Source organism: Medicago truncatula, chromosome 1 (assembly GCF_003473485.1).
Source record: "Medicago truncatula cultivar Jemalong A17 chromosome 1, MtrunA17r5.0-ANR, whole genome shotgun sequence".
Taxonomy (NCBI): Eukaryota; Viridiplantae; Streptophyta; class Magnoliopsida; order Fabales; family Fabaceae; genus Medicago; species Medicago truncatula.
In genome coordinates, this window is record NC_053042.1 from 55,268,287 (window position 1) to 55,292,250 (window position 23,964).

At 33.5% G+C, this 23,964-nt stretch overlaps 3 protein-coding genes across 4 annotated transcripts; 1 reads left to right on the forward strand and 2 right to left on the reverse strand.

Moving 5' to 3' along the window:
* The first annotated feature begins 3,366 nt into the window (after positions 1 to 3,366).
* Positions 3,367 to 11,759, forward strand: LOC11419582 (dolichyl-diphosphooligosaccharide--protein glycosyltransferase subunit STT3A). The gene is made up of 23 exons (XM_003592667.4): positions 3,367 to 3,620; positions 4,157 to 4,219; positions 4,410 to 4,465; positions 4,583 to 4,654; positions 4,780 to 4,885; positions 4,974 to 5,024; positions 5,327 to 5,422; positions 5,880 to 5,939; positions 6,020 to 6,133; positions 6,529 to 6,615; positions 7,345 to 7,448; positions 7,540 to 7,635; positions 7,889 to 8,009; positions 8,103 to 8,183; positions 8,271 to 8,402; positions 8,501 to 8,728; positions 9,014 to 9,157; positions 10,092 to 10,278; positions 10,353 to 10,450; positions 10,591 to 10,670; positions 10,757 to 10,844; positions 11,310 to 11,399; positions 11,500 to 11,759. The coding sequence occupies exons 1-23, from the start codon at positions 3,510 to 3,512 to the stop codon at positions 11,554 to 11,556; spliced, it is 2,322 nt and encodes a 773-aa protein (XP_003592715.1). The 5' UTR covers positions 3,367 to 3,509; the 3' UTR covers positions 11,557 to 11,759.
* Positions 11,760 to 13,710: 1,951 nt separating this feature from the next.
* On the reverse strand, positions 13,711 to 18,510 carry LOC11446739 (protein unc-13 homolog). 2 transcript variants are annotated; one of them, XM_039830063.1, is made up of 5 exons: positions 17,733 to 18,510; positions 16,177 to 17,040; positions 15,530 to 15,985; positions 15,122 to 15,311; positions 13,711 to 15,027 (listed from the first exon to the last, which is right to left on the reverse strand). In XM_039830063.1, exons 1-5 carry the CDS (start codon positions 18,153 to 18,155, stop codon positions 14,099 to 14,101), a joined length of 2,862 nt encoding a protein of 953 aa, XP_039685997.1. In that variant the 5' UTR covers positions 18,156 to 18,510; the 3' UTR covers positions 13,711 to 14,098. The 2 variants fall into 2 exon arrangements, with proteins under 2 accessions (XP_039685997.1, XP_039685998.1); XM_039830064.1 differs by having other exon boundaries at positions 16,177 to 17,065; positions 17,733 to 18,509.
* A 3,189-nt stretch (positions 18,511 to 21,699) lies between these two features.
* Positions 21,700 to 23,838, reverse strand: LOC11431027 (thioredoxin X, chloroplastic). The gene is made up of 2 exons (XM_003592671.4): positions 23,360 to 23,838; positions 21,700 to 22,140 (listed from the first exon to the last, which is right to left on the reverse strand). Exons 1-2 carry the CDS (start codon positions 23,696 to 23,698, stop codon positions 21,934 to 21,936), a joined length of 546 nt encoding a protein of 181 aa, XP_003592719.1. The 5' UTR covers positions 23,699 to 23,838; the 3' UTR covers positions 21,700 to 21,933.
* Between the last annotated feature and the right edge of the window lie 126 nt (positions 23,839 to 23,964).

Here is a 23,964-nt window from a genome sequence, read left to right on the forward strand (position 1 = left end):
TAAAGAAGGAAACCTTTATTTCATTTATTAAAATAATTATTGGGAATGTGATGTGGTCACGAATTTAAAAATAAAATTATGGACATTGAGAAGAAACAAGGAGTCATTAAAACAAACAAAAAATAATAATTTAGGCAGCCCTTTCGTCATTTGATCGTCTTGTTGGATCTATTCTTTATTGAGGTACTAGGGGATCGTATATTCTCATAATTTGCATGAGTTAATATGCATGTGTTATGAAAGAGTATCATGAATTAATACAAGAGTAGTGTTAGGAACTCTTTTAAAACTCACTCATTTATCGAGTGAAATCAATGTGCATCTTACACTTTAAAATATTGGGTCTTATATAAAGTGGTTTATTAATATGCATTTCATTCAACGAATGAGTAAGTGTTATGGAGAAAGTTTTTAACACTTCTCATCAACACAATGTATGATGTTCGACCCTTTTTAAGGGTGTCTGTAGCATAGTTTAGCGAATCTTCATTCTCTTCGTTAAGGCGGGAGGAAGGGAACGTACTTCGTTAGAAGGATATAAATGTGTTGCAGGCACACATATTTAAAAGTCAAATTAATTGAAATTGACAACAAAAAAAAATGACCTAGTTATATTTTGAATGAACTAAAAATTTACAATATTAAACAAAAAAGACAAAATGTATAAACCCTTCCCCTTTCAGAACAACACGGCTGAACCAAAATAATTACGAATATTTGACTCATTCACACGTTCAATGCATTTGTGGTTGTTGGATCAATATCAAATAGTTAATATTTAAATGCAGTTTTTATTTTGTTAAATAAGACAATACATAACTTAAAATATGAATCATCTAATCTTAATTCAATGACTACGAATGTGCCGACTTTATGAATACCTAAAACCTGTGATCGCAAACAAACATGGTCCAATTTGTCGGGGTTCAACTATGATAATTGGTCATCATTGAATAGACACTAAAATGACCAGAAGTGGTTGGACTCAAGAAAAATTTCAAACTATTCTAGAAATGTTTACACCACAGATAATTTCCTCTAGAAATGTAGGCAAACTATTATAGAAATGATTAAAAGTAGGCAAATTATTTTGCTTTCAAGTTAATTAGAAATGTGTTTAGTTAGAAAATAGAAATCTTCCTCATTTCTAACATAGGGGATTGTGTTCCTCATGCATATTATAAATCGGGTTCTTAAAATAGAAGTGGTTTAGATTTTTTTTACTAAACATTTCAATCCATGTGTGGAGGATCGAAAAAAAGTTCTCTTATCGAAATGCCATAGAGATAAAAGCATCTCTTAAATTTGAAGACTCATTTCCCCATCAAATAACTTAATACAATCCGTCCCAAATTGTATGCTACTTTAGAAAAAATATTTGTCCCAAATTATATGTCGCTTTACGATACCAATGAAAAATTAATATTATTTTTTCTATTATATCCTTAACTATTTATTGCTCTCTCTTCTTTCAATTCATTCATTTATCTTTCCCATATCATTTATTGAGGACAATTTTGTAAAACAACTCATAATATCTATTTCTCACACAATATTAATTACATTTCTTAATATGTGTGAAATGCCCAAAATTTCATACAATTTGGGACGGAGGGAGTAACTTTTCTGACGCAATATTTCGAGCTAAAAAATTCTACATACTACCTCCGTCCCTAATTATAGGGCCCTTTTGAAAAAATAACGGGAATTAAGATAGTGAATATTTATATTAAATATGTTTGTAATTAGTATTGTTTTTACAATTTTATCCTTTAAGAGAAAGATGGTTTATGTTTTAACATATTATTTAGGGTTAAATATGTTTTTGGTCCCTATAAAATAGGGACCTTTCAACTTTAGTCCTTGCTTAATTTTAATGGTTCTTTTAGTCCCTAAATATAAAAATATGCACTCACTATTAGTCCCTCCTCAATTCAAATTTGTTAAATTATCCTTAAACTCTTAAATTTTTGAACGATTTTTTTGAGACAAGTTTAGAACACTATGAAAGGTTCATTTACTAAAATTTAGAATTTTTTAACATGAAACGAATTAAATATGAATTTTTTAAAATGGCAAAAGTTAAAAATAAAATAAACAAAATTTGAACGTAGAAATCAAATTTTGCGACAATTTTTTGCATAGGAACTTTTAGTAATGTTCTTAACACGTCTGTAAAAAATTGTTCAAAAACTCAAGAGTTTAAACATAAAGTAAACAAATTTGAATTGAGGAGGGACTAATAGTGAGTGCAGATTTTTATTTTTAGGGACTAAAAGAACCATTAAAATTAATTAAGGACTAAACTTGAAAGACCCTTATTTTATAGGGACTAAAAACATAATTAACCCTATTATTTATTGTTGATTGAAGAAAAAGATGTATAATTAATAGGGGCATGTATGTAAAGAAATAATTAATATAGTTGAAAATAACAAATGTGTCTTATAAAAATGGACAATTTTTTTTTCTCTTCAAAAATGTGTTATAATTAGGAATGGAGGTAGTAATAACTAACAACTACCGATTGAATTTTACTTTAGGTACTACTCCCTCCCGTCTCAAATGTAGGGAAAAAAACAAAAAAATTGTGGTCTCAAATGTAAGAAAAAGTATAGTATAAGCAACCTAATAAATGCTACTATTCCAATTTTACCCTATCTCCATGAGTTCAAAAGTCACTTTCATTAATTATTATTAAAACATGACAAGGGCAAAATTGAAAAGTTGTACATTTTTTAACATGACTTCAATGTAATCAATTCATTTTCTTAATTGGTGTGTTTTTTTTTTTTACCCTACATTTAAGACCGGAGAGAGTATTATTTACTCTTCATTGCAAAATGCTATTTATTTTTTTTGACAAAATCATCGAACAACATGTTGAAACCTATAAAAAAATCGTTGAAAAAACACAAACTAATCGTAAAAATTAATAATACGAATTATTTTTTATTCTTGTAAAAAAAAAAAGGGAATTGCGAGTATTTATTAGCAAAACAAAAAAAAACACAATTTTTTTCTCTCTCTAAAACCTGTCTTATTAGACATAAACCAGAATTGCGCACACAATTTTGTTAACTCCTGCAATTTATTTATATCGGCATCGGGAAGGGAATGCATAGTATTTGCACGAGCACGACAGCATAACTGAGAAATTCTTAATATTTGCAACGAGAAAAATGTTTACCTTGTCCGAAGACTAAGAAAGTCACCATACTCAACAGCCAATCACATCACTCAGCTGCATCAATATTACCACGAAATTGCAATATAGTTTTTGCCACGTAAGAAATAGAGAAAGGACATTTTAGTCATCAAGTACAAAATACAGACCCATTATCGTCATCTCAATCTATCATCTTTCGTTCTCAATCTAACACAAACCCATTTCACTCTTGTTTCTTCACCAACGACTTTTCTACCATAAACCCACAGAGTCACACTCCGAGAGAAAGACACTCACTCTCACATTTTCAATCTCTCTTCCGAGCTCAATCTGGCCGTTAATGGCGGCCACCGATGCTCAAACCTCGCTCCGGCACGCATTCGGTAACGTTCTCGCGTTCTTCATTCTGATCTTGATCGGTGTTCTCGCCTTCTCGATCCGTCTTTTCTCCGTAAGCATTTCTCCATTTCCCATACTTTTCAGATCTGTTTATCTTTTGCGATTGTCTGCTTCTCAATTCAATCGATCAATTCAACCGTTTCGTCGTTTATACGAACAACTCACAGTTTGTAGTTTTGAAAAGCACGTGTGATTTGAAAATGTTGACTCTAGTGGCGTGAAATGCGATGTATGATAAGATGAACTACTTCGTCATATGCGTTATCATTTCCAATCTACATGCACTTGAAATTAAAATTCTGGTTAATTAGTAGTATTATAATTAGATGATAAATTGAAGCGTTCCTATTGGTTGAAATTCTAATTTGTTTCACTATATTTTCATAAAACTTCTTTTCCTCGGTTATGGTTCCGAAAGCATGATTGCATCTATGACACTCATGTTTTTGAATTATTGTTTAGAAAATGGTGACATAGTGTAGACGTTTCTGTGAATTGACTATATAATAATTCAAAATGTTGTGTATTTGTTTCGAAATTATGAGCTTCTAGCAGTCTATCACTTTTTTTTTTATGCATTATATACAGGTTATAAAGTACGAGAGCGTTATTCATGAATTCGATCCTTACTTCAACTACAGAGTCACTCAGGTGAGCATTATTTAGAATGAAACTGTTCTGCACTTGTCATTGCATTTTCTTGAGGACTTAAGTTCCCATGATGGTTAATCTAGCTGAAAATTTTCATCATTCTATGCAATATTTGTTCAATTGTACTTTGTTTTTCTCAATAGTAGAATAAAGAGTCGCTAAAGATGACCGACATATTTGTTTGTTTCAGTTTTTGACAAAGAATGGGATATATGATTTTTGGAACTGGTTTGATGACCGAACTTGGTAAGTAACCAGTCTTTGGATTGAAAGATGTTGTCTTCTATATATTATACGAGTTTACTGAATTGGGATGTTGGTAAATGTTTCTGGATGTAATCTGTGTTACCTTTCTGTTTCAAGGTATCCCCTTGGCCGTGTAATCGGTGGGACTGTCTATCCAGGTTTGACCTTGACAGCAGGCACCTTGTGGTGGTAGGTGGTATTTGAAAATCACAGTAGTTGCTGACTAAATGCTCATATTAAATGTTCATTCTAGCTGTTCTGTTAAAGTTTACTTACAAAAATTTATATTTCGGACCACTCCCTCTTGGTTTCAGGGTATTGAATTCCTTGAACATACCTCTCTCAGTTGAAACTGTTTGCGTATTTACTGCACCTATATTCTCAGCCTTTGCTTCGTGGGCAACTTATCTATTAACAAAGGTTTGTCCATCCCAAAATCACATACAGTATTTTCTTTGTTGCTATTTTATGTGTTTTGTAATTTGATGCAGCTACTTGCTTTTTGTAGGAGGTTAAGGGTGCTGGAGCTGGCTTAACAGCAGCAGTTCTTCTGGCTATGGTGAATTTCTAAAACATCTATTTGATTCATTCATCCAATTTTCTTACTGAGTATAAACATTGCATTTACGGTTGTAATGAACCATTGATCAGAATTATTGGTTGAACAATTCAGCATTCTTTATTTGAATTTTTAACAAATCAATATTTAGTATAAGTATCTGATTGATGAACAACTATGTATGTTGATGTATAGATTTGTAAGTCTATGACATCTATTGCCAGTTGTTACTCTCTTCTGTAATGTTTTGGTTGCTGTTTCCTTACTTCCCTCACTTATAATTGGTCCTAAACCTTATGCAGGTCCCGTCATATATATCTCGATCAGTGGCAGGAAGCTATGATAATGAAGCTGTTGCTATATTTGCTTTGATCTTCACTTTCTATCTCTATATTAAGGTGCTTTCTGAAAGCAAACAAATTTACTTCCTAATGAATGTCCTAACATAATGACACTGGTTTCTTGTAAATTTCTAGAAAATTAATAGAACAAAATGTTATGTAGTACGAAAAATTATTGCAAAGTTGAGCAGGAAATGACAGAATGCGTAACAGTTTATGGGTGGAACTAATAGAATAGTTATGAAAATAACTGTACAGTGCACACACCACGTACATTCATCAACTATCAAATTCATTCATGCAACTTTTATGTTATAGTTTTCGTACAAAACTACATTTTCCTTATTACAGAGTGCAGACATAGGATAGTGGGTTATTATCACTGTCCAATAATGTGATTTGAATATTCTGTATGAATGTCTTCTTCTGTATGTCTCTATGGATAGAAATCACTTAAGTTTTTCTATATTCTCTCTCCACTAAGCTTCTGACTTCATATTTACATGTCTTGTAGACACTGAATACAGGGTCCCTCTTTTATGCGACTTTGAACTCAATAGCATACTTCTACATGGTAAGTTTTTATGACATTGCTTTTCTTGTTATGCTGACCTTGCCTCTTCTTATTTATGTTCTCTGCTTCTTCTCATGCAGGTTTGCTCGTGGGGAGGATACACTTTTATCATTAACCTTATTCCAATGCATGTATTATTGTGCATAGTAACTGGCCGCTATTCTTCTCGACTTTATATTGCATATGCACCTCTTGTAAGTATTTGTTTCAGTAATATGGTTATAAATATTTTCCCTTATTTAAGTGGAGAGTAGAAATGCATGTTACTTTTACTTTGCTTGATAAAGTAAACTATACTTGAGGGAGTTTTGGTGAAGTCTAACAAATTAGTAGATTGTTCTAGCGTAAGGTATAAAGCTAATAGGTTGATGCAGAATTTAGTTGGAAGTCTGCATTTTACTAAATTAGAGAATGGGGCATTCATTTTTGGTCACATATTGACTGCTTATTTGACTTCATTGCATTTTTATATATAATTAGAACCCAGAGTTGTTCTTTGATGGGATATGGATTTTATATTTTGAAATTATCTCTGGTTCATCTTACTCTTACCTTGTTCCTGGTTCGCATTATGATTTTACCAATTCAGGTTGTATTGGGCACACTGTTGGCTGCATTGGTACCTGTTGTTGGATTTAATGCTGTAATGACGTCCGAGCACTTTGCATCATTTCTGGTGAGTTTCTCCTAGTCTTTGGATGAAGTTGAACTTGCTTCGGCTAAAAAAAACCATGAGTGTGTTTTATTCTAACAATGTTGACAACCACCTTTTTTGTGTATGCTTAAGTACATGAATATTCTTTGTTTTCTTTTTATATGGAGAGAGAAAATTTTGTGCTAATTTTTCATACTTGAGAGTTGAAGCAATTCTGTTTCGTCTAAATTCCTAAAATCGACTCATAAACTTGAAAGAGTTGATAGCTTTTTTGACATAACTAGGAAAATCACTTATATGACATGGTTAGCATTTAATACTTCTCTTCACCAACAAACGACTCTCTTGGTCATCCTTCTGAACCTTGAGTGTGTCTTATTTTAACATTATCAACAGCTACCTTTTGATGAGAAATAATGCCTCCATTTTCTCAACCTAGCTTGAATCCTATGATTTACATCTCCTAATGCTGAAATGCCAGGTTGACAAAATGGAACACATGACGTAGGTGTCAGTGTCACACACATAACTTATACTTCAAATGTTTGATAAATATTTCATACTTTAGGTCACACACATAGCTTATACAAATCTCATGCAAGCTTTTAAATCTAATTATCTTATTATTATGTGTGTGATCTAAACTATGAAGTATTTATCAATCATTTGTTTGTTTTTCTCCTTCTCTTGATATCCATGCAATCAATTTCGTTGAAACCTTAGTTCTTTTTCTTATATATTCTTTTGCAGGTTTTCATTCTCATCCATGTGGTGGCTCTTGTATACTATATTAAAGGAATACTGTCACCAAAAATGTTCAAAGTAGCTGTGACACTAGTTGTATCTGGTGGCCTGTGGGTGTCCCTTTGATTGGCTTATTAACTATTCAAAACATCACGGTGGTAAATGAAACTAATCCTTGTCCTTTTCTTGTTCATTTTGCAGGGCAGTAGGTTTTGCAATGATAGCAGTACTTGTTGCAATGGTAGCTGCAAGCCCAACAATGGGATGGAGTGGAAGAAGTTTGAGTCTATTAGATCCGTGAGTGCAGTGCTTGACCTTTTTATTATTCAAATTTTCAAAAGAAACAATTTATACTATTAGTCACGCTTTTCACTTAAAATGCTATTTTCTGTTTGAGGTGCTTATTTGTCCTTCAATGTCATAGTAACCACGAAATTACTAAAGATAGTTCAGAGAAGTGTCTTGATAGCCAGCTTTATATACCATTTTGCAAAATATTTTCTCAGTTTGAGTTGGCTCCAATCCTAAATACTTATTTATGGTGTTTCAGTACTTATGCAAGCAAGTACATACCAATCATTGCTAGCGTTAGTGAGCATCAGCCCCCTACTTGGCCTTCTTACTTTATGGATATCAATGTCTTGGCATTTTTGGTTCCAGCTGGCATTATCGTGAGTTCTCTTTGTACACAAATCTTTTGTTTGATTTTCTCATATTATTCTGTAAAGTTCATAACTAAGTCTCATTGGTTCTTACTGCTGCAGGCATGCTTTTCACCTCTATCTGATGCAAGCTCTTTTGTGATACTTTATATTGTTACATCGGTGTATTTTTCTGGTGTCATGGTAAGAAATTATTGGGACTGTAGGTTTTCATCTTATAATATTTTTTTAAATTATTTTATTGAAATACCTAGTTTTATCAAATATCAGGTTCGCCTGATGCTTGTACTTGCTCCAGCGGCTTGCATCTTGTCTGGGATTGCTCTTTCTCAAGCTTTTGATGTTTTCACTAGATCAATTAAGCTTCAGCTACCCAGTCTATCTGTTGATTCTCATGTTAATGTAAGCATTTGTTCTTTAATTGTCATTAGATTTGGCATTGTTTTCTTCTAGCCAGTCCATGGTAATTTCTTGTTCAAATTGTGCTTTTGATTATCAAGGCTGGAGATGCCAGTTCTGAAAGTGTTGTGCCGGATGATACGGTGAAGACTGATAAAACCGAGGACACACATAAGGAACGAACCTCAAAGAAAAGCAAGAAGAAGGAAAAGGAACCTGTGGAAAAGCCTCCTAGCAAGTCACAAATTAAGAAAAGGCTTTTGGTTTTACCTCTGGAAACATCCATCATTGCTATTGTCTTACTTGTGTTGCTGGGTGCTTTCTATGTGGTAATTTCCAAAACACCCCATCATTCATTTAAAGTTAACTATTGTTTTTCATCATTGTTACTTGGCAATTTACTTTCATTTTAAGATAAACTCCTGGTTGCTTGTTAAAACTGTACTGGTTAGACGCAATTAGGAATATGATGTTGTCTTTTATTGATCTTTTGCTATTGTTTTTATGAGAATCTGAACAACATTCAACGAGGCATCTTGATGCTGCAATGTATGTCAATAAAAAGATCTTTCTTGATGTTTATCGTGACCTCATTATCTTCATCTCTCCTATAGGTTCACAGTGTATGGGCTGCAGCAGAAGCTTATTCAGCCCCTTCTATCGTTCTAACATCACATTCGCATGATGGACTTCATGTTTTTGATGATTTTAGAGAGGCTTATGCTTGGTTGAGTCATAACACAGAAGTAGATGATAAAGTAAGTTTCATGACATTTCCATATTTTTTTGCTGAAACATTTGAATTTTCTTCTATGCAAATTTTTTTAATATGGATTATCAGCGTCTTCTTTCTGAGAAGTTCAACATACTGATTAATGATCTTCTATCTGAAAAAGATTGTGTGAAATAAGCTTTGATGGTTAGCTTGCATGACTTTGTATATTCTGTACTAATCTTGAAATTCATGTTTTAAAATTAAACATTTTTTTCTTCAGTGCACAAAATGTGCTAGTGATAGTGGATGCCCCCATTGGTTGAGTTAGTTGCCGCTGAGACTACTGATGATGAAATTTCACTATTTTGTATTTTCAGTAGTTTGATATCATGGATTTTGAAATGCAATTGGGACTAGAGATGATTTACCTGGTGTTTTTTTTATTAACTCGGTAGATATCATCCAAAGCTTGTAAAAAAAATTTGGTCCCACAGACATTTCGATTCCTTTTGAATTTTTTCAGTGTATAGTTGGTGAGTAGAAGTTATTAGTTGCTATGTTTGAATCACTAGTACTACATCCTTTGATGAGTCATAGTTAGGAGAAGATTATAGTTTGTGAAATCATAGGAAGATACTTCATTTTTATTTTTTTGACGCAATAGATAGGAAGATACTTCATAGGTAGGCATATCAACCCCTAAATATTAATATTTAACATTGTCTAATGTTGAATCCATAAAATTGTTTAACATTGTTTCATAGGTAGGCATGTCAACCCCTAAATATTAATATTTAACATTGTTCAATGTTGAATCCATGATATATTCGATCACTTAAGTTGAGTGGATAGTGTTCCGAAATTATAAATGTTTATGGCTTAAGTTTCTAAATTGTTATCTTCCTAAGATTACTCCCCTACCTCCAATTAAAAGAGACTCAAAAGTTAAATTTAAATACTCGTAAAATTTCTTGTAGGTGGCATCTTGGTGGGATTACGGATACCAAACAACTGCAATGGCTAACCGAACTGTTATTGTTGACAACAATACCTGGAATAACACACATATTGCTACTGTTGGTACTGCAATGTCTTCTCCAGAAAAGGCTGCTTGGGAAATTTTCAACTCTTTGGATGTCAAATATGTTCTTGTCGTCTTTGGAGGTCAGCTTCTTTTTTCCATCTTCAAATTATCAAAGTTATTCTTTTCTGATTTGTTGGTCTATGCTTATTATTAGGATTGGTGGGGTATCCCAGTGATGATATTAATAAGTTCCTGTGGATGGTTCGTATTGGAGGGGGCGTATTCCCTCACATAAAGGAACCCGATTACTTGGTAAGTCATCCACAAAATTTGAGTTGTTTAATCTGGACATTGATATATTATTTACTTTGTAAGTCAGATACCTTAACTTCTTTGAATAGTTACTCAGCTTGAGTTGTGTTAACCCCTTCTTTTTTTTCCAACTTCAAAAGAGGGATGGTCAATATCGAATTGATAATATGGCCACACCAACAATGCTTAACTGCCTCATGTATAAACTTTCATATTACAGGTCAGTTTCATTGTCAAATTGGCTTTGAAAAATTCTTTGTTTTCAACTTTTAGGTTGTTTAACTCCTCTACATTGCTTTGCTACAGGTTTGTGGAGACAGACGGTAAAGCTTATGACAGAGTGAGGCGGACGGAGATTGGGAAGAAATATTTCAAACTAACGCATTTTGAAGAGGTCAGATTATTTTCTGTTAGTCTGCTCTGTGCACTTGGGGAGGGAGGATGATATTAAATGAATCTGTTGGAATTTTGTTTGGCTGTGCATTTCATATATGATGATACTGAAATTAAACTTTGGTTTGTGTCAAGATGAAATCAAATACTGAACCAATCATGGTATTTGTTCTAAAATCATATCTGATATGTTACCATGTGTTTTTCAAACTAACATATTTAATGTTTTACTTTTACAAAGTTTTCCTTTTAAAATCTTGAAGAGTTTTATAGATTCCATATATAATAAGCCTAAAATTTTGTTGCCATTCCCTGTTATTTGCCAATATTTTGGTTGACATTTGTTGGATTAGTGAAAAAGTCAAATAAATAGTAAGAAATCATTAGCAGCAATCACTCTTTTGAATATTCTTTTCGGTATCCGCTTTGGTTTTCTGATGTAAGTCATGGTTTTTAATGCATTCAGGTGTTCACAACTCACCATTGGATGGTGCGGATATACAAGTTGAAACCTCCAAAGAACAGGATTCGGGGAAAGACTAAGAAAACAAAATCTGTAAGTATATAATTCTTTTCATTGCCATAGATCCGTTGTTAATATTTGATTGGAAATAACATAGCTAGCCATAACTGGTCTCTTGTCTTATGTTTGGCAGAAAGCGAGCTCAAAAACCGTCTCAAAAAAGCAAGGAATAAAAAAGAACCCTTTCTAGTTTAGTTTTCCGTTGCTTTATTAGTTGGTAAGCATATTTATTAGCACGCACTTCATTGTACACATGTATACAACTAATAGAAAGGTCATGGAGAGATTTTGCCGGCATTGTTAGTTACTCTCTCGAGTATCAAATGATTAAACAATTTTTGGAATTACATGCTTTCTAACTGAATGGTGAAGATCTTATTTTTAGGATTAAAATGCCTTGAGCAAATTGATTTCTTTTATAATTTTTTTCGACATCTACATTTAATATTTATCTATTGAGTTGTGTTATTTGAACAACCATTTGATTGACAATTTTTGGGACAACCATAATTTTACAAAGAAAAAGAGGTATTGACACAAAAACCAAAGCAATAGAAAGAGAAAGTAAAAACATGAAAAATGATATTTGTACAACCATTCAGTGACAACTTTCTCTCATACTCACATTATATTCTTACAAGAAATGATATTTGTACAACCACTTTTTGACAACTTTCTCTCTCATATTCACATTATTATCTTATTCTCTCTCTTCCTTTTTCTCTCTTCATTGTTTTTGACCAATAAAAAAAGAGAATTTTTGACCAATGAAAAGAGAAAAAAGAAGTTGTCACAAAAGTTGTATTAAATGGTTGTTCAAATATCACAACTCTATTCTTACTCTTTCTCTCTCTCAATTGTTTGTGACCAACGAGAAGAGAGAAAAAAAGGTTGTACCAAATGGTTGTTCAAATATCATTGTTCTAAAAACATAATGTGAATATGAGAGAAAAAGTTGTCACAAAAGTTGTAAACATTTGATGCAATTTGATGCAATAATACTATACTATATTAAGTAAATTTAGTGCTCACGGCATACAAAAGGAACACCAAAGATGTAGGAAAAGGGTAAAATACAAAGCAGAATGTGCACAACTGTAAGAATCATTAAAAAGACAATTTACCAAGACAATGTATCTGACAAGATTGATTGAAAGGTATAAATCAACAATAATAAAATTAACGATTTCTCGGTTCTATCACTAAACCTCGACAACTGTTCCCACAACACTACTAGTGTTTGCTTAAACCTCCAAAAACGCTACAAGGTGATTTGAATGAAAATTCCGTGCAAAATGGTTCACGCATTTGGCGTGCTTCTGCTCCATGGAAGGCAACAATAGTTGCATTAAGCTCGGCTTACGAGTTTGGAGGGGAGGTGAGGCCTTGAGGTAAAAGGGAAGAGGAAAGGGAAATGGAAGAAATGATAGTCCCCCAGCTTGAATAGAAGGTTTGTTTTTCTTCATAACACAATCCCTTCAAAATGAGGGAACTCAAAAATTGTATTGAACAAGGGATTTTGAAGAGTTTAGATAAATTCTTTAAATTTAATCTATGTTGCTATAATACTCTCAAAATTAAAAATATATTTATGTATTAGATTTCTCAATTTTGTTCTCCACTCTCTTCCCTCAGAAGCCCTCCCTTATCCTCCCATCCAAACTCGCAAAAGGGCCTTATGGATGGCTTTCCCAAGCAAAGTTCTCCCCCGATAGTGCTCAATGAAATGCACATTTGTGACACTTTTAAATCATATTTTACATTAAAGCTAATGGATTAGGAAGGCTTGTGTTTCTTTGCTTCCATTTTTTAAATGTAGCAGTTTTGGAGGACACCACCACAAAGAGAAAATAAAAACCTTGTGATCTATTAAAACTTTGTGCCAATCTCCAAATTTTACAAGTAGCTTTTATCTCATCAGTTATATTCAAACTCCTATCCATTTTCCAATTCAGCTTCCTCAGACTAGCTCTCATCCATATATGCTAGCTTCAACACTTTTTTTTTTTTTTTTTTCTTTCTTTTTTCTTATAAAAACTTCTTCAACACTTTCAAATGTATAGGTTCATCCATACAAAATAGTTCACATAAATAAATTATAAAGTAATTTTATGTCTTTTTTTTTTCTTTCTTTTTCCTTTTTCATATAAAATATGGGGACTTCTATCGTAAAAAGAATAACGATTTGGGATAGTTTGACATTGCAAAATGTTTAAACTAATGGTGCATCAAAATTAAATTCTATTACTGTATGTAACTTGCGCAAAATAAAAAATTTAATTAGATTTACATGGCCAAGCTTAAATCGTTTGTAGAAGAAACAAAAATTACAGTGCAGCACCAATAATAAATAGACAACAATTCATTTTAAAATTAGAAAAGAAAACAAAATATTCTCTGGCATCCAAATCACCACACCGCGGTGAGGTCAGAAATTGCATTTTCAATTTCACATAACTGAAAACATTAACAAGCAAAACAAATTAGCAAGCAAAAGAATCCCACACCTGTACAAAGATAGTTTTAACCATTACTGAAGATAAAGCACCACCATATATTTAGTTTCCGGAAGGAAAAAAAACACACTATATTTCCTATAACCAAACCACTGATTAAGAGCATCATGCTTTACTAGTGGAAACTGAGAACAGAAAAAATGAAGCCACTAAATTTATATATAACGTAGCAAGGCGTGAAAATATCAAAGGGGTTAGACTTTTGTAGGACTTTTGTTAGACTTTTGTAGGCAAGTTGTAATTCTTTTTAAGGAACTTGGCTGCTGTTTCATCGTTCCTGTAACACAAAACTCGCAGAAGTGTGTCTGGTTCTCTAGGGCTCCATTTCTCTGCTTTCGGAGGCAATGGAAGCCGCGATTTAGCTGAAGAACCATACATTTCCCTAGTAAGTTGACTAAATTGCTGAATTATTTGTTGTGTATCTATTTGAAACAAGGGAAGTACATCTCGAACGGTTGCAGACTGCTTTTTGATTAACTCGGCTGGCAATCCATCTCCATTTGACCAGAACAAGTCACTCAGAAGCTTGAAATCTTCCTCTAATACAAAAGAATCTTGCAAAGAAAAAGCACGAGATGAACCTCCCGCCAACAAAACCAACAGGAACCCATCAAAAGAAGCCCGCATTACTTCAATAATTACCCGTGTTCTAACTTTATCATGCACCGTTGATGATATGATCTCTAAATAATGCTCAAGTTCATGAAGGAAAGGCTCAATCCTTGTGGATGAAACTTCTCCAACATATAGGCCGTCCCAAAGAACGTGACATAGATCTTGGAAAATTGCTTTGTACGCTATACACTCACATAGTTGACGGATACCTTCCACCACAGCAGCTGCGGAAAACTTGAAGCTCACCCCATTTGCTATATCATTCTCACCAGTGGAATTAGAATTGCTAAGATTGGCAACTATCCTCTTTTCCAAAACCCCTAATTCCATGCGAATACGCTGCATAGTATTGATGCGAACACACAGGTGGGGTACATCGAATGAGCTATCTCCGTTTGTGGTACTAACAAGGGCTTTCCTCCTCTGAATCATTTGTGGCTTTTCCTTTTTCCGGAATACACCGTGATATTTTCCTTTTGTTGAACACCTAGTCAGTGCTGGCGTAGTCGGGATGAATGTATTACGGTTCCCTGTACAGACCATAAGAAGGGAAAAACCTAGTCATAAAGGGATTGAATAACTTATTTTGTAAATCAAATGCTAACTAATGCAGTGAATATATACCACAGCCAGATTTTGCTTTCAAAATATATTGTTGGATGGATTTGTCAAGACCCGATATCAATTCAGGAAGTAAAACTGCATGCATGGATATGGGCAATAAGAAAAAAGCTTCCAAAGTGTCATCTATGAAACGTAGAACTTGAACTGCAGAAGGAGCAAAGCCCTCTTTGTTTGGCTGTGGATTCCATGCCTGTAGGAAAGGATGGGAAGTTAAAAAATATACTAGAACTTATAAACTTGCCAACAACCATGTTTATGTGCAGTGCAGGTAATAACAAAGTAATGGTAGTATCTGACAATATCTTAAATCATCGGAAAGGCAAAAAAATTAAAAAACAAAGGATTTGTTTAAATTTAAAAAAAAATAAAATTAAGTGATAAGATTATGATCAACAACATTTGACATACCTCTTGTTGCAGAATTCTTTCAACCAATTCCGCCAGTCTATCCACTCTGATGTTTATCCATGACTTAACAAGATTAGCAATTATAGCTTCAGCTTCATAAGGATGGATCTCCATTATAATAGATTTTCCACCATCTTCACTGTCAGCAGAATCTTCCACTGCTATCTGCACCAGCTCTTTCTCCAACTTGTCCGCAGCCATCAGCACTTCTATAGCATCAGGTGTCAACTCATTGATGCCTTTAACATATTTCTTCAACTCATTTCCATAACACACGTGAAGGGTAGCAACCGCAACACCGGCAGCTAGAGGATGCCATCTCTTTAGTTTGGGACTAAATATGGTTTTTTCCTTGAAAGCCAGTTCAGTAATGTCTCGTGCGAGGACAGAAAGAATGGGAAAAGCTTTATTCTGTTTTCTAGATAGATGCTTGCTAGGGTCCATTTTCTCCAATTTCTGCCTTAAAAGAGATTAAAAAGAGTTAAGCCCATATGAATGGCACCAAAAATAGGTAATTAGCACCATAGTAGAACAAAACAACTAATTTATTACTATTTCAGTCAGTGGTATTAAAAGTATACCATATATAAATGTCAATTGTAAAAAATAATCATACATCTTTACTATATTTGAGTGATAGAACTTGCCTGAACAAAAACAGACCGCAGTGATAATCTAATATAATTTTCAACTCTGGCGTAAGCTACATCGGCTTTGTTCTTCCGATTATACTCATGAGATATATCTTCTGCCAGTATCTTTGCTGATAGTGCAGCAAGAGATACAACGCTCTCCATTGATTCAATATTACCGTCATGGAAAGTATCATGGTAGGCAAGGAGCCTTTTCTCTGCCCAACCCAACATCAGACTCAACGTGGAGCTCAAAGCTTTTGAGTAAATAGGATCTTTCATGGCCTCGGTATCTTTCTCAACTTCCTCCAGTAGATTACAGGATGCAAAAAGCAGATCATTTTCAACTTCTCGAGTGACAACATATCTACGAAATAAGACCCATGTAAAACAAATATTATGCAGTGTTTCATTGATTCCTAGCATAAGCCAGGTCTTCTTAACGAGCTCTAACACCTCATCAACCTCTTCAATCACACATGTTTCAACATGAGTATCAAAACAAGCTTCTAAAAGAGTTTGGTAGATCCAAAGGTTCATTGGAAACCCGTCAGCCCAATGACATGTCTCAGGAACTGACCCGTCAAATGATCTGCAAGAAAGAGAGATAACAACACTCCGAAGGGTTTGCATTGATTCACCGCTATTTGCAATTTCCATAGGTTTCTCAAGGGCTCGAGAGAGTATGCGCCGGAGTTTCTGTGCGGAAGGGTCTGCCTTATTTAATGGAATGTGCGGATGTAAGAGGAGCCCGGCTTCAAGAACCTTCAAATTTCTTCGCAACCAAGCCTCATACTCTTGTTGACTGGAAAAATCTGAAGTCTTGAACAGTGGTATAAGCTCCAACGGAAGAACCACCAACTCCATCCGTCTTCCGAGCTATTTTAATTTCATGAACAAAAACCTAGTAAGCTATCATTAGTGATTAATCGTATGCAAGGAGAAAAAAAAAAGGGTTGAAAGTTTAGATTTTAGTCCACATTTTTTAATCCTAATCATAGAAGGATGAAATGAAGTGTACACTTTTCAAGCAAATATATCCAACTTAATTAATAATCCACAAACAAGCAAATAAAAGAAAGTGATATACAAAGTGTCTATACTAAGCAATATTACAGTAACCGATGAGCTGAGGAACACCGGAGAAATACTACCCATGAGGTCCAAGGTTCAAACATGGAGAATTAACTTAACTCACTAACTAGTAAAACTAACACTTGCCTAGTTACATTGTAGTCTTATAATCAGGTTTAGCATTAGTTTTTTGTTAAATGGCCAAAGTTAGTAATTAGTATTTTTCTCATTCGTCTGGGTTTCAACCTAGGAGGACCTTCAACACCTTAAACTGTTAACTCAAACATGTTGAGCTACTCAACCCCCCCGGTTTAGCACTATTAAAACTATGAAAAGGAAATAAAAAAATAAAATAAAAAATGATATTAGTTGAGAACAACCACAAAATTCCATCTAAATTTCAACAAGTAAAATGCAGTCAACACAAGTCAACCAGTTGAAGCCCAATTTAACATAAATAAAAAGTTAATTATTCAAATTAAGAACAAAATTGAAACCTGTGCAGCAGCAATTCTGAGAAGTGCTCTTCGAATCCTAGTATCACTCTGCTCAGAGATTCTCATCTGCGTTCTCACCAATTCCCCAGTCGTCACTGCACGCTTGTTCTTCAAGGACGACGTTTTGAGTCCAAGAGCTTTCTTCACCTTACTAGCCGCCATCGAAGTCCGCGACCGGTGCAACGAAGCCGCCGGAGCCGGATCCTTATTTCCCCTCTCCGACTGCGATATGAATGTCAACGGCTTCGGGCCGGAGCTCCGGCAAGCCGCTAAGAGAATCTCGTAAGCCGTTTCACGGAGCTCCGATGAGGGTAAATTGGACGGAGGATCTCCGAACGGTGAAGGAATGTCGTTGATTGGGTGGATAGGCATGGTGTTTTGCAGCGGTTGGTGGTGTTTCTTGTTGTTGAAACTTAACGACATAACATTCCTTAATAAGAAAAAAAAAAAAAGCTTTTTTTTTTATTTGATTTGATGATTATTATAATAAATTAAAACGGAAGAAGATTATTGGAAGAAATTTTAAGAAGTGGGGTGGGGGGTAAAGTTTGAAACTTTATCTGTGCGTGTGAAGTGGGGTTTTGGTTACTTGTTTGGGTGAGTGAAAAAGTGTTGTGAATTGTGATGATGAAGATTGATTGAGAGCTTTTTGTGTGAGAAATTCTTACTTGAATTTCAAGATAGCTGCTTGCTTGGTGGGGGCAGATCAGAGAGAGAGAGAGTTTTGAAATTGAAGAATGAAGAAGTTGGTGGTGCTGGGTATAGAAGATAAGGACAAAATTTTATTTTTTTTTATAGATGAAAATTTATAGGTATTGTTTAGGTGCTGCTAATCATTGTAGTAGCACAACTCAAATACAATGGAAATTAACAAGACCCGTTAATTATTTGTTACAAAATAAATTATCAATTATTAAACTCAATTTAATTTTGTATAAACAGACATCTTTTACACGTAGCCGTTATTAATCACTCAAATCGATAGCCAGAAAAATTAGGTTGATAAAAAAAAATTGTTTCTTATCCCTTATGTTTGTTTTGATCTAGAGTTTTGGAAGGTTTTAAAATGATCCAAGAGACCAAGACTAGCCGACCAATGAAGAAATCGTCAGGATGGCAAAGCACATTCTTAATTCAAGATTGTATTAAAAAAAACTCATGATCTCAAACTCAAGTATTAATTATTTAAAGAGTTATTATTTGTTTTTATTTATTGACATTGATTTGTTTCCTATTTTATTTCTCTGTTCACTTTCTCTGTTGTATTGTGTACTGGTTCCAGTACATACTAGGTTTTCTGACAGTGACATAGATGGAATCATCTTATATTATTCAACTATATTTTAATGATCTGGTTTTGGTTGTCTTTTGCTTGAGATGTCAACTTAAGTCAGTTTTGTTATTTTGAAATTTGTGGAGAATTATTTCTAAAATGCATTTGAAAATGAGGTTGTTTGATTGGTATTGTCGGAGTGAAATCAAGTTCAAGCAATATAAATTTTGTTTAACCATTTTTTTATTGTTTCTTAAATTAAATTAAAATGTTTTCTTCTTCTTCTTTTTTCTCTTCTATTATAGCAAAAATAATGTCTGCCAAATAGATATTACTAAGAAAATATGTCACAAATTTATTTTAAATATATTTCTAACTCTACCATAATTTGTACTTTAGCTTTACTTATAACTTGTATTTTTTTTGTGACTTATTTGTTTTTTTATATAAAAAAAAACTTGTATTTGTTTTTTTTCATTAAATATATTTACAATTTTTTGTTTTGCAAAATGAAGAGTGCTACGTACTTTCATTAACACCTATTCTTTTATTGGATAAAATCAATATAATCATACATTGATTTCACTTAATAAAAAAACGAGCATTGAAAAAGAGTGTTGCTATGTTGTTCTTTACGAAATAATATATTTACAGTGGTTTATGATTGAAGCAAATATACATACTTTTTAAAACTTTTGGTGTATATTAGTTGCTTATTAAATGTTCAAAAATATTAGAGAAGAAGTATATTAATTATTGAATAGTTTTTTTCATGTAAAAAAAAACAACTCAAAAGGAAATATTCATGTCTAAGAGATTAGTGAACATTCAATCAAAATCTAACGGTTCAAATTTGAGATATGTATTTTGAATTATAAAATATTAAATATGCTTTTTTAGACAATTTAATTTTGATCAAACGGTCACTAATAATCCAAATGTGTGAATATGTGATTCGATGATTGCATGAAATCTGATTTCAGTATTACTATTATTTTCTATGAGGATGTCCCACAAAATAAAATAAAGAAATTACAACCAGCAATTCAAAGTTATCAACAACAAACACTAATAAATAGCAAAAAGTAGGAACATAAGTAAAAAATATACATGTGCATCGACTTTTTCAACCCTCCTTTGCACCGTGTTAGCTCCGTGATTTGCCTCCCCGAGAGTATGATTGTAATATTTTACAAACTTCTTTCCAAGTTGTCCAACACAGATGGTTAGATTAGAAGCAGAACCAGTTTGCAAATTAAAGCAAATATGAACTGTTTGAAGGCCAAATGGTAGCATGTAAAGAATTTATCATCACACATAATGAAATTACTTAGTCTTTACTTTACCCTAAAAGATATAAAGCCTCATTGGTTTACCGTTTACCAATACTTAAATCCAACGAACAGAAATGGCACTATAATGTAACTTGTAGGAACAATTATGCAATGCAAATATTCTTTGAATGGCCATACTCTTCTTAGCATAAAGTAAAGCAGGAACTTAATTAGAACTAGTTTCTTCTTCCCAAAGTTTCCCAGTAAAGTGTCTTTGATTAAAATGGAAACGTGCTTTGATTGTGTATCCATTGTTTTTATCCTTTTTAGTGTGCTGAAACTAAACCATTGTATCCTTTGCACTTGTTCCTCCTCCTCCCGTTGACTACTTCCAACCACCAACCTGACAAGTGATATAAAACTTATATTTGCTTTAATATAGAGCTTGCATTCTCTTTGTAGCCAAAATACCAGTGGAGTGTAACAGATGTATTTTTTTGTACATTTATTTATTTCTATGCCAAACCCATCAATTTTATATAGCAATGTCAAAAAATTGTTGACTCCCTTTGTTTGCGAGAAGGTTTTGTTTCTTGAAGGTGGCGGCCAAATGTTTATTTGTCAGGTGAAAGAAAGTTTTAACTTCAATTATTAATTAATAACATTATATATACTTTGTATTGTACTTTTAAAATGGAACTATTTTTCAGAAGCAAGCAATGACATGCACGACTAATCTAGATGTTATTATTTTGTAGATCGCCATTGGAACCATGATTGCTTTAAAGTTTGGAGAAAGTGGTGAAGGATCATTAACAAAAGGAGAAGCCGAGCTTCTTTTATTCTTTATAAGTGCATATGTTGCGGCATTTGCTGGGTCTTGGGGCCCGCTAGGTTGGTCGGACCAAGTGAAATTTGTTCTCTTGAGGTTTGATCTGCAGGTCAAGCTATCAATGTTGCCGTGAACATGTTATTCACATTTGTTGTTGCTCAAGTTTTCCTCAACATGCTTTGTCACTTGAAGAAAACTTGCTCAAGTTTTCTTCTTCTTTGCTGGTTTTGTGCTTATCATGACCGTCTTTATTGCCTTCTTCCTCCCCGAGACAAAGAATCTCCCAATTGAAGAAATTAGTAAAGTACGGAAATCACATTGGTTTTGGACAAAATTTGTTCCTGATGTCACTACTCAAAGTTGAACAAATGTTCCCATTTACAATGTACGTTGATGCGAAAGAACAAACTAGATTATGGAATGACTTGAAAAGTTGTTGACTTGTTTTTTGCCATCAAATTTCAATCACTTCAAAGATTATGGTGCTTTACTAGCTTAATTAAGTTAAGCAATATACCTGCTACAAAACTGTGTCATTCTTTAAAAATAAATTTATATAATTACTAATTACTTGGTACGAAAAACAAGTGAGATCATCATCACCATAAACAGATCAGACCGATTTCAATTTGAAATTGTACACATGTGTACATATTATACACTTCAAAGGCACTCTTTCTCGCACAAGTTTTTAAGTGCAATACTAAATACAACATTATACAGATTTTCTCGCACAATTTGATATGCTGAATGAAACAGGTCTGCTCCCATATTACTAGTTTCCCAAAAATGGTCACAATTTGGAATCATATATACGAATAACTATGTAACTGATATTGATTCCAATAAAGCATCCAAATGCTGTTTAAGTTTCACCTTTGTTATTGCACCTTCCTTCCTGCTTCCTGGGAATTCCTCTCCATTCTTGAAGAGTATCAGGGTTGGCAGTCCATAAACTTTATACTCTTCAATTAGCTGCGGGTTAGCATCATGATCAATCTTTACAACTGTTAATCTGTCTGCATATTCCTGCAATATAATTAATAAAAGTATTCAGTTGAGAAACACTAAGATCCCAAAGAACGTTTAAGAATAGCTCCTATGCTAGTAATATCATATCAATCATTCTACAAATTATAAAGCATTCTAATTTTTATTGACTTTAATTTGCAAACAATGTCAGCTTTAAGGGTAGAATCTCAGAGCCTCTCTAACTATCTATAATTTTTTTTACTTAATGTCTCTAACATGTCCTGCATTCGTATGAATGCTAATGCATTAACCTAAAAAAGATAAACGACTAACAAAGCACACTACTAATAAGCTCTATTTGGTATGGCAGTAACATTGCTTTTCTCAGATTCCAATGAGTACTAACTGTGATTTTTACGTTGCTCGAAATTATAGATTCAAATCAACACACAGTGATTCGGCATCCTACCATGAATGCTAACACACCTTAAATCAGACCATCAATTTGGGTTTGGACAAAGAGGGAGGGAAAGACTTACTTTTCTTAATAAAATTGAAGACACTATAAACATTTTTAAAAATAAATTCAGTGTGATTGAAGTATTACATGATCATTTATCATGTTCATCCAATTTTTTAAAATATCAAGTAATATAAAAATATAAACTTAACCCTCGAAAGTCCTCCCTTTAAAACCCAACTCGCAAGTAAACACTGATTTTTATCACAGAATAAAGACATATTACAAAGAGAAAATGTTGTTTCCTCAAAGTCATTGTTACTGCATTTGACAACAATCACCAGATTCTCAAGACATTTTGTTGTAATGTGATTTGCAATAATGAGATTTAGTCTACAATCATACTGCAAGCACCAATCAAAGCAGCACTTGAAAGATCACATAATTTTCGCAAAACATCTATTATCACAAACAAAACACCAGCGTACAAAGAATATTGGTCCTGTCGAGTGAAATCCACATGCACCACGAATCGAAGATAGAAACAAAACACCCCCACAAACAAAAATTTACATTGTTCAACACCTATCGTCTTAAGCAACACCACAAAAACATTGCTTTCAGTTTCAATTAAGGTCCATAGCCCAATATAAATGATTTTAGAGGTATCAAATCAATTACTGCAAATTCAACAGCATTTTGTGGTTTGAATCTATGCACAGAAGTGTTCCAATTAAACAAACAGTGTATTGCATGCATAATGCAATTAAAGTTGATAGTTTAAATCAAGAAAAGCAAAATTAAAGAGGTACCTACCTGAGCTATGGATTCCATAGCTGGAGTGATCAAACGGCATGGACCGCACCAAGTAGCAACGAATTCAACTAGAACCGGACGCTCAGATTTCAATACAGTTACGTTGAACTGGCTTTCATTGATTTCCGTGATACCGCAACTCACTGTAAACTTAGGAACCGCAACAGAAGAAGAAGAAGAATTCGAGAAACTTCTTTTTTGAGAGTAGAGTCTTTGCTGCCGGTGAGAGCGTGGTAAGGGAAGAGATGAGGATACGGAGATTGAAGCGGTAATTGTACGAACCGGAAGCGTTGGGAGGGTTAGAGTGAGTGAAGCTGAAGTGGAGGTCACAGTATCCATTGGATTTCAATGAAGCCAAGCCAATCGAAGTAGGAAGTATAGATAGATAACGGAAAGAATAATATTCACTTTCGAATATACGAGGATGATGGATCACCGATTTTGTGGCCACAGATTTTTATCGTTATCAGTTCAATCAAGTTTTACGGACAAAGGCAATAAATATTTTTATAACATAGTGATTTTTTTTATTTTTTTTTTTATATAAAAAAATTTTAGGTGAACGGATGGTGCTTAAGACCTGTTTTTTTTTACCACTAAATCAA